At 36.2% G+C, this 14,545-nt stretch overlaps 1 protein-coding gene across 2 annotated transcripts in view; it reads right to left on the bottom strand.

The window, feature by feature from the left end:
• Positions 1-5,577: 5,577 nt before the first annotated feature.
• LOC6037139 (solute carrier organic anion transporter family member 74D) overlaps positions 5,578-14,545 on the bottom strand; it is a 13,761-nt gene continuing 4,793 nt past the window's right edge. For both annotated transcript variants that reach the window (XM_001847027.2, XM_038263414.1), the window contains exons 2-8: positions 13,361-14,202; positions 7,576-8,141; positions 6,835-7,507; positions 6,635-6,776; positions 6,334-6,459; positions 5,913-6,235; positions 5,578-5,843 (exon numbers count right to left, since the gene is read on the bottom strand). In XM_001847027.2, the coding sequence (XP_001847079.2) occupies positions 5,675-5,843; positions 5,913-6,235; positions 6,334-6,459; positions 6,635-6,776; positions 6,835-7,507; positions 7,576-8,141; positions 13,361-13,656 (2,295 nt within the window). In that variant the 5' untranslated portion in view covers positions 13,657-14,202 and the 3' untranslated portion in view covers positions 5,578-5,674. The remainder of the gene's footprint in view (positions 5,844-5,912; positions 6,236-6,333; positions 6,460-6,634; positions 6,777-6,834; positions 7,508-7,575; positions 8,142-13,360; positions 14,203-14,545) is intronic.

Here is a 14,545-nt window from a genome sequence, read left to right as displayed (position 1 = left end):
AAAACATAAGACATAAAACATAAAACATAAAACATAAAACATAAACATAAACATAAAACATAAACATAAAACATAAAACATAAACATAAAACATAAAACATAAAACATAAAACATAAAACATAAAACATAAAACATAAACATAAAACATAAAACATAAAACATAAAACATAAAACATAAAACATAAAACATAAAACATAAGACATAAAACATAAAACATAAAACATAAGACATAAGACATAAAACATAAACATAAAGACATAAAACATAAAACATAAAACATAAAACATAAAACATAAAACATAAGACATAAACATAAAACATAAGACATAAAACATAAAACATAAAGACATAAACATAAAACATAAGACATAAAACATAAAACATAAAACATAAAACATAAACATAAGACATAAAACATAAAACATAAGACATAAAGACATAAAACATAAGACATAAAACATAAGACATAAAACATAAGACATAAAACATAAGACATAAAACATAAGACATAAAACATAAAACATAAGACATAAGACATAAAACATAAAACATAAAACATAAAACATAAAACATAACATAAACATAAGACATAAGACATAAAACATAAACATAAACATAAAACATAAAACATAAAACATAAAACATAAGACATAAAACATAAAACATAAGACATAAAACATAAACATAAAACATAAAACATAAAACATAAAACATAAAACATAAGACATAAAACATAAGACATAAACATAAAACATAAAACATAAAACATAAAACATAAAACATAAAACATAAAACATAAATCATAAAACATAAAACATAAAACATAAAACATAAAACATAAAACATAAAACATAAAACATAAAACATAAAACATAAAACATAAAACATAAAACATAAAACATAAAACATAAAACATAAAACATAAAACATAAAACATAAAACATAAAACATAAAACATAAAACATAAAACATAAAACATAAAACATAAAACATAAAACATAAAACATAAAACATAAAACATAAAACATAAAACATAAAACATAAAACATAAAACATAAAACATAAAACATAAAACATAAAACATACTTTATCCCCCTTTAGGTTTTTGGTGCCTACTCATATTCATAGTGAAGCTGGTTGCAAAATACGTGAAACTGGTTGCAAAATACGGGAAAAAATAGCTTTACATAAAATGAAAGTGAAACTGGTTGCAAAATACGGGAAAAAATAGCTTTACATAAAATGAATATCAAATTTTGGGCGCACAAAAATTTTAGAAATTTCACTTTTAAAACAGGGGTGACCAAAGCATGGGCCGCGGGCCAAACGTGACCCACGAGGTGATATTTTGGGCCCGCGGACCCATTTTGAATGATCATGTAAAATGGCCCGTTGACCATTTGTTATTTGATTTTATACTTTTTCAAAATTTAGGTTTATTTTGAACATTTACAGTCGACTCTCTGGCTGTCGATCTTCTCGATATCAATAATTCTCCATCTATCGATGAATTCTTCAGTCCCTTCAATCTGCATACTTTAATTATCTTCATTCCTCGATATTTTCCCTTGCTTGAAGGATCTCTTCCTCGACGGTCCCTTAGATTCTGTTTGCTTTAAAAATCTCTTCCGGTTGTCAATAATTTCACTTTTTCATGGCTTGCATAGACATTTTTCTTGGCGAAACGAAGCTTTGAAGGGTGTTTGACATTAGTTTGTTTTTGTTTGATGGACGTTGCCATGATTCTCTCCCATAGCTGGGTATCAAGAAAAAAATATTTTCGATCGAGTCTTCATTTTGCATCGTTCTGTAAACTGATGATTCTCTTCCTCGACGGTCCCTTGGATATTGACAACCAGAGAGTCGACTGTATATTGTAATCTTTTTTATTTTTTGATAATAAAAAAACTTCTGAATTATCGATATTTTGATCCCCACTTTAGGATACAAATATTTTGTTCAAAAATGTTATAATTAAAGCCAGTTTACTGCCCCTGATCGTATAAATGTCCCATATGCATTTTCATCGTTTTTGAGTTATTGATGCAGTTTTGTTCAAAATTGTGAGATCTTTCAGAAAAGCATATAACATCCAATACTTTGTTCTAGAAATCAGGAGGAAATCCAGTTTTTTCGCGAAAACTTAACACGTAACCTTATGTGTGGGACAAACTTCAAATGCGTTTTTCTCAGCTTGCTGTTTTTGCATATGGGACATTTATGCGAACATGGGCAGTTTACACGTTTCAATGTGAGTGAAACTAGTAAATATCGTGAAACATTTTTGGAAATATTTAAAAAAAACAACTGATTCAGGCAGACAAAATGTGGAAATAGAAGGATCAAGTTTGTTGCAAATATGTTACAAAGCTTTCGTCGATCAACCCACCCCTCCCCATTATTTTAAAATTTGCTCAAAAAACCAGGAGCAAAAATATATTTTCAGAAACCTTAAAAAAATGAAATTTAAGTGCAATCAACTGAAATTGATTAAATATGCATTCCTTTGCATTTAGAATAATTTGAGCATGATTGAGTTTATAAAAAAAAATGAATTTTAATGAGTTTTCGATGAAATAAATGTACACTAATATGTTTTTGTTGCCGAATCTTTTTTTATATAATGATTGCAGTTTAATTATACGGAAGGTTAAAACATTTTCTAACATTTATTTTTATTGAAATAATGAAATTCTGGCTCTCGATTTTTTATTAGGTACACTTAACTTATAGATAAAATTACGTCTTTAGATGAATTGTTCAACATTTAGTGTCACAATTTTCGAAATATAAAAACAAAACTTGAATTTTTGTTGAAAACACAAGTACATTCAGCTAAACATTATTTTATCAATTTCAACAATATCGGTAGAAAACCGTCATTTTGTGGTTTCTATTAACTTGATTTTTTTTGAATAGCAGAAATCAAACTTTTTAAATTAAAATAACGTAATTTAATTTTTTTCTAAAAATATTCTTTTGTAAATTTGGCCCACAAGCTCATTTGAGCTTCAAATTTGGCCCGGTCTCCAAAAACTTTGAGCACCCCTGTTGTAAAACAAGATTTGAAACACTAAAAAATGGGTTCTTTCGTATATCAATGAAATAAAGAAATATATAGTTGATAGCAGATGTGTTTGCTTTTATTCAAATATTTCTATTGATTTTTGAAAGACTTTCTAGCAAAATATTCCAAATTACTATTTTTTTCTAAATTCACAGTTTTCTCAACAGCCTATGTATTATCCGAACTGAAAAAAATCAGCTCCTGCTATACAACAAAGCTAGTACGCAAAAATGCATGCAACATTGCATGAAATAACTGATACAGCTGCTGCTCACCAGATGGCCATATGTCAGTGATGCGAAAATTTATATTCAAGTGTATGGATTCTGAGTTCTCTGCAAACCAATGTGACATTTCGACGCCGTCGTGCTATCTTGTTGTACGTCGCTTTTTGACGTTCCGAGAAAAACGAATAAACAGAAACGACAAAAACGTTTTGTTTGGTTGACCGTTCTATGATTTGTCCTGAAGTTTGGTTGAATATGGTTGCTGTAGTCCCGAGTTAGTCGTGCTCGTACCAGTGTCAAACGCGTTTTGACCTGAATCCCTTTGGTCAATTGTCGCACTTACATCAATTTTCAGGCTGTGTCAAGATAGCACGACAAGATTGAAATTTCTTTCATATGAAAAGTTATAAAAATGCACGGAGTTTTTTCGGTTTTTATTGAATATCTCAGGATTGAAATCGAATTTTGGGGATCTGTGAAGGTCAAAAGATGAGGCATTGTGAGCAGCACAAAATGGTGTTCTTGACTCAATTTGGCCCAAAATCAACAAACGACAAGTTAGCACATAAGCGACGATTTGAAAAATAGATCAGAGACACGTGACTCTCAGAACAGAGCAGAACTATTTTCAAAAAATCAGTAACGTTCAAATGGATGTAGACCATGAGCTTTTCTGCAATATATTTCTGGCGGACATCTTTCTTTCAATTACAAGAATCCTCCAACGAAAAATGTCTTAGAAAAACATTAGGTATCTATAATGACGACAAATCAGCGCTTATTTGGCAAAGATTTGTGATTTTATCCTGATTTGTGTTAGTATCGATAGTTAGATTTCACGTTGAATTGATTCGTTATTGTATAAATAAATAATCAACTTGATTTATGAGTATTGAAATGGGGTAATTCTCTACCAACTCACACGAAATCGGGAAAAGTTGCCCCGACCCCTCTTCGATTTGCGTAAAACTTTTTCCTAAGGGGTAACTTTTGTCCCTGATCACGAATCCGAGGTCCGTTTTTTGATATCTCGTGACGGAGGGGCGGTACGACCCCTTCCATTTTTGAACATGCGAAAAAAGAGGTGTTTTTCAATAATTTGCAGTCGGAAACGGTGATGAGATAGAAATTTGGTGTCAAAGGGACTTTTATGTAAAATTAGACGCCCGATTTGATGGCGTACTCAGAATTCCGAAAATACGTATTTTTCATCGAAAAAAAACACTAGAAACTTTTTAAAAATTCTCCCATTTTCCGTTACTCGACTTTAAAAATTTTTGGAACATGTCATTTGATGGGAAATTTAATGTACTTTTCGAATCTACATTGACCCAGAAGGGTCATTTTTACATTTTGAACAAAATTTTTCATTTTAAAATTTCGTGTTTTTTCTAACTTTGCAGGGTAATTTTTTAGAGTGTAACAATGTTCTACAAAGTTGTAGAGCAGACAATTACAAAAATTTTGATATATAGACATAAGGGGTTTGCTTATAAACATCACGAGTTATCGCTATTTTACGAAAAAAAGTTTTGAAAAAGTAACTTTTTGCGTTTCTCTTAGTTTCGTCGTGCGTGTCTGTCGCGGGTGACCATGAACGGCCATGATCGATGACGACCAACTTTTTCAAAACTTTTTTTTCGTAAAATCGCGATAACTCGTGATGTTTATAAGCAAACCCCTTATGTCTATATATCAAAATTTTTGTAATTGTCTGTTCTGCAACTTTGTGGAACATTGTTACACTCTAAAAAAGTACCCTGCAAAGTTAGAAAAAACACGAAATTTTAAAATTAAAAATTTGGTTCAAAATTTAAAAATGACCCTTCTGGGTCAATGTAGATTCGAAAAGTACATTAAATTTCCCATCAAATGACATGTTCCAAAAATTTTTAAAGTCGAGTAACGGAAAATGGGAGAATTTTTAAAACTTTTTTAGTGTTTTTTTCGATGAAAATACATTTTTCGGAATTCTGAGAACGCCATCAAATCGGGCGTCTAATTACATAAAAGTCCCTTTGACACCAAATTTCTATCTCATCACCGTTTCAGGCTGCAAATTATTGAAAAACACCTCTTTCGCATGTTCAAAATGGAAGGGGTCGTACCGCCCCTTCGTCACGAGATATCAAAAAACGGACCTCGGATTCGTGATCAGGGGCAAAAGTTACCCTTTAGGACAAAGTTTCACGCAAATCGAAGAGGGGTCGGGGCAACTGCTGTGTGAGTTGGCGGAGAATTACCCAATGTGATATTATGAAATGCAAAACGAATGAAGAAGTTTTGTTTTATAATCTCATTTGCACTACATTAATGTACAGGTGTAAATCTTTGGAATTTTCTCTAAAACTTAACATTTAACCAGTAGGACTTCATTCCTACGACGGCCGATCCGTCGTTGCTTGCTCCTCCTTTTCCGCCAGATCGATTTCCTTGTCCTTCACCTCGTCGTCGAAAATTTTCAGATTCTTGACGTAGTACCACACCCCGCAGTCGAACAGCGTCCCCACCAGCACGAACCCGGCCGCGATAAAGTTCAAAAGGTACCTGAACGATGAAACAGGAAGCAGGACATTAGTTAAAGTTTGATTTTTTTTTTGGGTTTCTCGTCCTCACCGTAACGTTTCACCGTCGTACAGCCAGCAGTTGCCCTTGCCGGAGCAGGTTTTGCCCCACACCAGGCAGGTCCGGTCCAGCACCAGGCCGAAAAAGATCGGACTCGGGATGAAGGACATCAGGCTGAGCAGCATCATGCCGAAGCCCATCGAGACGGTTTTGTCCTTCTCGTCGACGCACCGCACCGACACCAGGAAGTTGCTGGCCCGCCCGGTCGCGCCGGAAAACTTCAGGAAGCACATGACCGCCAAAAACGTGAAAAACTCCCGCTTGCAGTCCATCGGGCAGGGACCGGCGATGGCCTTGCCGCCGAGGGGTGGTTGCTGAGGGGGGAAAGAATGGTGAGAGGAAATTTCAATTAAAGATGGATGAAATACAACTCGTCATTTTCTGAAAGAAAAAAGAATGACAAATAGCTTACCAGCTCATCGTAGGTGAGTGAGTACGGCGTAAGTTGGCTTCCGTTGGAGGAGCTTCGTAACCGTTCCAAAACGGGGTCGTGGCCTGAGTGATTTCTGGCCTCTATGCAAGCACACTCGTCGTACGTCTGCGAGGGTTATGCAAATAAACAAGAAATAGCAGTGGTGATAAATTAGAAAATCTTTCCAGATGCACTTTTCTGCAACGAAGCGATAAGATAAGTTCTAACGGTAGTATGTTTACGTTCATCTCGAGAAAGTCATGTGATAATGATTGTTTTTCCTCGGTAGGGGTTGACTGACCTTAAGGTCACCAATCTGGTACTGTTGCCGGCAGCCGGCATGGCACGCCGAAATGTAGGTGTTGCCGTCCTCGCCGCAGATGGGGGAGTATTTGACGTAGTCGCACTGGCAGGCTGAGTTGCACGTGGGCGTTAGGTCGGTTCTAGAGCAAATTGACGCTTGAGTTGAGGTGTAACATGTATGGGTAACTTAAAACTCACGTCGACGGATGATTCACGATGACCGAGTTTTCACTCGCAGAACATCCCAAAAAGGCGTACCCGATCATCCCGCTGACGGACAGCAGTCCCACCATGACGTTCCACGCGGCCATGTAGCGGGCCCTCGGCTTGTACCGCGATATCACAACGCCCGAAATGAGCACTCCGACGGCGGAAAAGACCAACGCCACCGTGCCCGTCACCAGACTGGACGTGGACGCCGACTGTTTGTACTGCGTTTCGATGTACTTGGGCGTGAAGATCCAGTACGGCATGTAGCCGAAGAAGTAAAACACCGACGCGATGTTGTTCAGCATGAGGATCTTGTTTTTGAGCAGCCGCTTGAACGTCTTGAGCATGTCCTTGAACGAGGCCGGCAGTTCGTCCTCCTTCTTCACCTCGCTGAGTTTCATGCCAAGTTTCTGCTTCTCGATGGCGATTCGCTTCCGGACGGCGGCCCTCGGAAGTTGCTTGGGGAAAAGACCGATAAAAAGGGCAAAGAAACCGAGGACCAGCCCCAGAACGAGCCATCCGATCCACCAGGCGCCGAGCCAGCGGGGATCCTTGTTGGTGATGGTCGGGTTCATGGACGGGGAAATGTACAGCTTGAGGCAGTACGAGGCCAGGGCATACCCGATGGCAGGACCCAGCATCCGGAGGAAGTAGGAGACACCTTAGGGTAAAGAGGAAATAACGAGAGTTATATGCAGGTGAAAACACTCAACTTAATAGGATACTCACTAACCAGGGCAGGAGTCTTGGACTTTTTGATGTTGTCGTCCATGTAGGACACCCCAAGCGTGTAATACAGCGAACTCCCGATCCCTGAGATAAACTGCGCCACAAACAGCACCGCCTGTGGAGCCAAATTTCCCTCCTCGACCTCACACTCCGCTCCCCGAGTCCCGTTCGCCCGGCAAAGCGTTTTCGCCTTCTGCGCTTCAAACACCTCCTTGGTCTGGTTCTCGTCGTACGTCGCCCCGTACTCGGTGGTCAACGCCAGCGCCGATTCCCCGGGCCCGTACAGCAAGTGAGGCAGTGCGTTCAACCAGCAGAACAGCACGATCGTGAACAGCCCGAAGGCGATCCACCGCGGTCGGTGTCCCTTGCCGGCGTAATAGCTCAGGATGGCGGACAGAAACAGCGAGCTGATGTCGTTCCCGATCGAGATGATGCCGGTGTTTCGGCTGGGAATTTTGTACCGCTTCTCCAGCGTGGTGATGGTTCCGTTGAAGTACGCGTAGGTGGCCGAGAAGACACAGCCCACGACTCCGTACAGGAAGACGTACGCTTTCTTGTTGGCGAATCTGTGAATGAACAAATAGTTCTTTGAATTTCATTGCCAAGAAGAACAAAGTTGTCCCAAATGATTTTTATGCAACTGTGAAAAATGCATCTGGTTTCCTATTTCAATATATTATTTTAGCGATTATTTACAACTTTCATTTGATTTTATTTTATCACTTCTGAGCAATTTTGCACAATTTCATAAATAATTTTCGAGAATTCTACGTGCTGGTCATACAAATGGGTATCTTCGAAAATCTGTACCTTGAGAAGGAATGTATTGATCGATTTGGTGTCTTCGACAAAGTTGTAGAAGATGATTATGTTTTATAACTAAAAATTTACTTTCCAAAATACATATTTTTTTTATTTTCGATTTTTTCATATGTTTAAGGAGACTAAAAAGAAAAAAACGGAAAATATCATTGGTAAACATTTTTACAAAAATTTAAGAATATTTTTTACATGAGAAAAAAGTGCAATCCAAAATGACTTAACGCAATTCAAAATCAAGTTCACCGTTTTCATGATAAAGGCATTTGGATTTTTTTTCGAAAAATGTTAAGCTGTTTGCAATTTAAACATACTTTATGGATTAAAACTACCGATGATCAAAATATTTTTGCAATTTCGTCGTGAAACTATTATTTTTCCTGTCATTCTCGAACGACGAAAAAGCCTACTTTTCTGTAACAAAAATAAAAGATTCGAATAGTAACACTTTTCAAAATAAATGCTGAAAAGTGCTGCAACTTTTCAGCATTTTTTTGGAAAAGTAATATTTTCAACATTTCTTTAATTTTAACGGTTCATTGACAAAATACATGAACATTTGACTTACAATTCCACTTAAAATTTGTTTTTTTTTTTTTTGTGGAATTGCAAAAAATGTTGTTTAGCACTAGTGGCAAAACTTGGTTTTTTCAGCACCCGTCGTATTTATGTGCGACACGTTTTGAAAATACCTCTTTTGCCACTTGTTGCTGAAACTACAATTTCGATAAGCTATCTAGCTGAAATACTATTTTTAAGCCCTTATTTTTTCTACTCGATATATCTCGTAAAGTATTGATTCGATTAATTTTTCAAAAATAAATAAATTTCAAGACGCTGTATCTTGGCGACCAGCAGTTTGATCAACAAAGTCAAAAAACTTTTGTTGTATTTTTCGAAAAATCTAACCCACAAATGTTTATAACTTGAAAACAGTGCGCATTATCAATAAATTTGTGAAATCATTTTCGATTGCAAATTTGGTTTTGCATCTTGATGTGATTTATACAGTTTTGGTTGACAATATTTTCTGTTAATAAATTAACTTTTTTTCCAAAGAAATAATTCTGTGGTATCAGATTTTGTGAGTAGAGCAAAAGAAAAATCGAATCGTCGTATCGTAGAGCTCATTTTTAGTCCTCACAAACATATAAAAACTAAAATGGGAAAAACGGAACGGAAGCCTCAATTAAAAGAACCCATCTCAAGATGTGCATTATCAATTTTTCACAAGTCCATTTTTTATAACCAGTCTTCAAAATTGTATGAATCTAGTTTGGACAAACTAGTCATGTTTAGTGGCTTTTTTTGACATAGCAAATGTATGCAAATTTTTGCATTTTCTAAGCAGCGAATAACCCGCAGGTTGAACCTGCCAGAAATAATGAACTAAAATCAAGAATAATAGCAATCCATACTCCAGTTTTCTTCTTTTTGATAATCTTATAAGAAACTCATTTGGTTAATTTTTATTTGTGGCTTAAGGAAATTTCCGGGAAATTTTTCTATTAACAAAAGTCAGTTGTTAGAGGGTCCAATTTTTCCGAGTTTAATTTTTTTCAGGAAATGAGAAATAATTTTAATTATTACGCAAAATTTAAACCAAGTTTTAAAACTCAAAACTGGGATTTTTCCTGCTTTATTTTCTCAATTTCGAAGTAAAAAGTATCAAATAATCTAATGGAATGATAACAGATATGCCACTGCCAAAAATTTGCTAGATATTCAAAGAATTTTATGGAATGTTTGGCAGTGGCATTATCAAAGCTCAACATGTCAAAAATGCGTCATAGACTCACTTTTTTTTAAAAAAAGGAATGCTAATGATTGAATAAGTATCTTTAAACTTCATGCTTAAAATATCTATTTATGAAAAATGTTAAATATTCCTCTCATTTATTTTTTTTAGAATAGTTATGTTCGTGGAAAATATATAGTTTGTCTATAGACATTTAAAAAAACTGACTGACTGATATCACATTGGTAGAACTTGAGATTCAAAAAGAGGGATTTATACAGTGCTGCCTCTAGCGGTGGAGAGCTCCAACTTTTATAACAGATTTTATAATAGATTTAACCGAGGGGTTGATCAACAGCACGATTTTTTCTCCATCCTGAGCAAATAACTCGAAACACAACTTTAGAACCCCTTGACTGATAGAAACTGGCATAAACTGTTATACACATAAAAGAAAACAACATCGTAGCTGGCCATGCAAAAAAACAATTTTCTAATGTTTACAAATTTCCGTCCATCTTCTGGAACCATTTTCGTTCATATTCTATTGCGTCCTAAAAGAAACGGATTTCCATAAAACAAATGTGATGAAAAATGTTTAGTGACTTGATCAAGAACCAGAGAAGTGCCATCTGAATGGATTATTTTCCGGTGGTTGGGGATAGTTAGATTTGTTACGAGCATTATTTTTATGAATCTTGTACAAAGAAGACATAAGTTGAACTGAAATAAACATTACGCTTGAAAGGTACGGTAGTTATTTGAAAACAAGTGGTTCAATGAAGCAATTTTAAATGTGCCTCAAGTGATCACTTCTGTTGTCTTAGTTGATGTCACCAGGCCAAGTTTTTTAACTTTCAATCTGTACTCTTGTTAAGATGGTTGTTTATGGAAGACGCAAAACGCAAAACGCTTAACATTGCGTGTGATGGCCAGTTTAACGGAAACACATTTTCACTCAATTTTTAGTTGATAAAAAGGTGCAAATCGTGATGAGCTTGTTTGTTTTGATTCGTTGCCACGAATGTCAGTCTAACTGGTATACATTTTCTTTTATGAGATCGTAGTGTGCTGAGAAATCATCCAGGACAAATTTATCGTAGAACACTAATGAACTGATTTCTCGTCACACTTTTTGAGCAGAAATTTGTTCAGAGTTCCACGGATGTGCTGATATTCTATGTTTTACTGTAGTCAACATTTTTGCCTTCCTCACATTACTGAGGAAAGGCTATAAAATCACTCGAAAAATGAACTTCCCAATTAGACCTCCTAGACCCACCTTCATGTATACCTGTCGACTCAGAATTCTGAGCAAATGTCTGTGTGTGTGGTGGGATGTTGATCAAAAAATTGTCACTCGATTATCTCGACATTGGCTGAACAGATTTTTTCCGTTTTGGTCTCATTCGATTCGTCTTGGGGTCCCTTAAGAGGCAGTTTTTGTAAATATTGCTTGGTTTGTTCTAGAGGTCGTATCGAGGTGCTCCGATTTGGATGAAACTTTCAGCGTTTGTTTGTCTATACATGAGATGAACTTATGCCAAATATGAGCCCTCTTGGATTAGGGATAAAACAGGTTTTCGCCTACTTGATACAGCATTTGACGTATTGATCACAGAGTAAATAAGATCTATTTCTTTTTTCAAAAATGTTTTTTTTTGATTATTTTTTAAATCAAATTTACCACCCCAATACTTCTAACTAACTTAAAATTTTCTGAGGATTTCGAATATGACAAAATTGAGACCAAAAAGTTCCTCTACGGAAGTCTACAGGGCAAAAGCTAACGTTGTAAAATGTTTGTTATAGAAAAATCGAAAAACTATGAGAAAAACTGCAATTGGCCAACAAGTAAATACCATAGGCTTATAGTCCATGAAATTCCCTAACTTTTGACCAATAGGAGTATTGGTGTTGGAGGCTGCTGCAAAAAGATATTAAGGTTTTAATAAAATCCATTTTGAGCAGTAATTAGCAAAAGCTATGAGAAAAAGTTAAACCAATCCGGGACGTCTATGGCACATTTTAAAGGGTTTCGAATGCATCTAAGAGAGTTGGAATAGATAGACAAGCAGACAAACAAACGCTGAAAGTTTCATCAACAACTACAACACCCTAGGTTTTAACAAAGCATGCGATAAAACCGTTTGGCATGGCATTGCCATCTGGTTTTCAAGCCTCTGTTAAAACTTTCATAAAACCTTATTGAAAGCCAGTCGGCTTTTATTTCCTCCCGGTTTTATGTCCGAGGCATGAAACCCTGTTAGAACCTATTAATTAGCTCTTGCTTGTTGGTTGCGGTGAATGCCCAAATAAAACTATTAGGCAATCAAGATGCTACAATAAACCCTTAATAAAACTTGGTGGTGGCTAGTTGGTTTAAAAATGTTACTTGGGCAACCACCTGAGGGTGGATTAAATTTGTTTTTATTAAAATCGTTTTTTTATATTATCTTCAAAAAATCTAGCAATATTTCATTGAAAACAGCAAGGTAACGTAAAATTTTAAAATATTTTTTGAGATAAAAAAGTGCCGTCATGTAGGCCTACAGAGCAAAATTTAACGAAATTAAAAGTTTGTTATAAAAAAATCAACTGAGATTGGTTGATACTTATCATTGTACATTAAATTCTCTTACTTTTGACTCAAGCGAGGTTGAAGACTGATGTAAAAGATATGGATATTTGAAATTATAAATTATAAATTTTTAACAGTTATTTGCACAGAGAAACCAATCCCGTATATTCATGGCACATTTCAAAGACCTTTCGAACGAAACTAATAGAACTGGGATTGATACACAAACGCTGGAAGTTTTATCCAATTTGAAAACGACTTCTAGAACAAATCAAGCTGAATCTACAAAAAACTGCCTCATTTTTTTCATTCAATTCTCAATAAAAAAAAATCTCGGGGCATTCAACTTATTGAAGCCTCAATAAAGCATTAGAATAAAGTATGCTACTTTTGAATCACTAGAAACTTAGATATAACCACAAGAAATCATATAAATTTTCAAAATCAGAAAAAACTTAAACAACAAGTTTTGAGGCAACATATTTTTAAATATTTAAGTAGTATGATTCTGAGCTCAGTTAAGTAACGTGATGTGTACACAATTTTATTTTAACTTCATATTTACACAGTTTTAAAAATCACTTCACTACATTGAACAAAAAAAAACATTCAAATTTTGTTCAGATCGCAACGCCACTCCTACTCACCTCTGCAGAAACTCTCCCTTGAAAATCCAGAACCCGCACGTGGTATCCTTCGTCAGTGGCATATCCTTAAACATGTCCTCCAAATCATTCGGCAACATCTTCTCCATTTCCGCCCCATTTTTGACACCCTTTTCATCTCCGTCACCGTTTCTTCTGTAATGTTCTTCAAATTTCGCGGAAAATTCCACTTCTTGCACTTTTTTGTTGGAACACTTTTCCACATCTTCCCCCACACAATTTGTACTCTTTTCCTGCGGCTGCTCCCCCAACTCGTGGTACTCCTTTTCCGCTCCCATGATGCTTAATTTTTGACTTTCGCCACCTCCCTCCAGTTACACGACAGTAACGTTTGAGCTTTCGCCCCCACTTGTGGAATGTGAGTTTTCCTCAATTTTCACGTTCAGCCAATCCTCTTACGGTTCCATTTGGAAAGCCAGTTCAAAATTTCACCACATCACATCACATTTGTCACTGCTCCCCTTCCTCGGTGAAGTGCCGGGAGTTTAAAAATAATCCTTGCCAATTTATCCCACGCCGCACGGCGCGGTTTTGTCCTTCCTGATGAAACCTCCCACGAGGATGACTTTACCACTTTTCTCTATTCACAGATCACTTGAACTTCACTGGCAGCCCTCCGCGGCATATGTGGCAGCGATTTTCACGTTCTTAGTCTCTTTTATAATTTAATTAGTGTTCCCCGAGCTATGCCATACGCGGCAGAGGAGGGGGAGGAACAGGGAGAGATCACGATTTGGTGCGATGCTGGGAACTCTTCAGGAAGAGATAGCGCGATAATGCCTCCTGCTACTGGACTAGCCGGCTGGCTGGCTTATTGTTCTGAGCTACGGACAGAGTTGATAACGGGCGTGTTAAGATTACTTGTTATACAGTGAGTTCTCAAGGAAATTGCAATAATTAAAAATAGGTTTTTGATGCCGGAATCCCAAATTCTTATTAATTTTCCCGTGTTCAGCAGTTCATTTTGAGCATTTTTGAACAAAACTACGAAAAACTTTAAGTCTCGTGTTTCATGTTTTTGCCTTCCTCACGTTACTGAGGAAAGACTATAAAATCACTCGAAAAATGAACTTCTCAATTAGACCTCCTAGACCCACCTTCATGTATACCTATCGACTCAGAATCAAATTCTGAGCAAATGTCTGTGTGTGTGGTGGGATGTTGATC

This window comes from Culex quinquefasciatus, chromosome 3, assembly GCF_015732765.1.
Source record: "Culex quinquefasciatus strain JHB chromosome 3, VPISU_Cqui_1.0_pri_paternal, whole genome shotgun sequence".
Lineage (NCBI taxonomy): Eukaryota > Metazoa > Arthropoda > Insecta > Diptera > Culicidae > Culex > Culex quinquefasciatus.
This window is presented reverse-complemented; position numbering and strand designations above follow the sequence as displayed.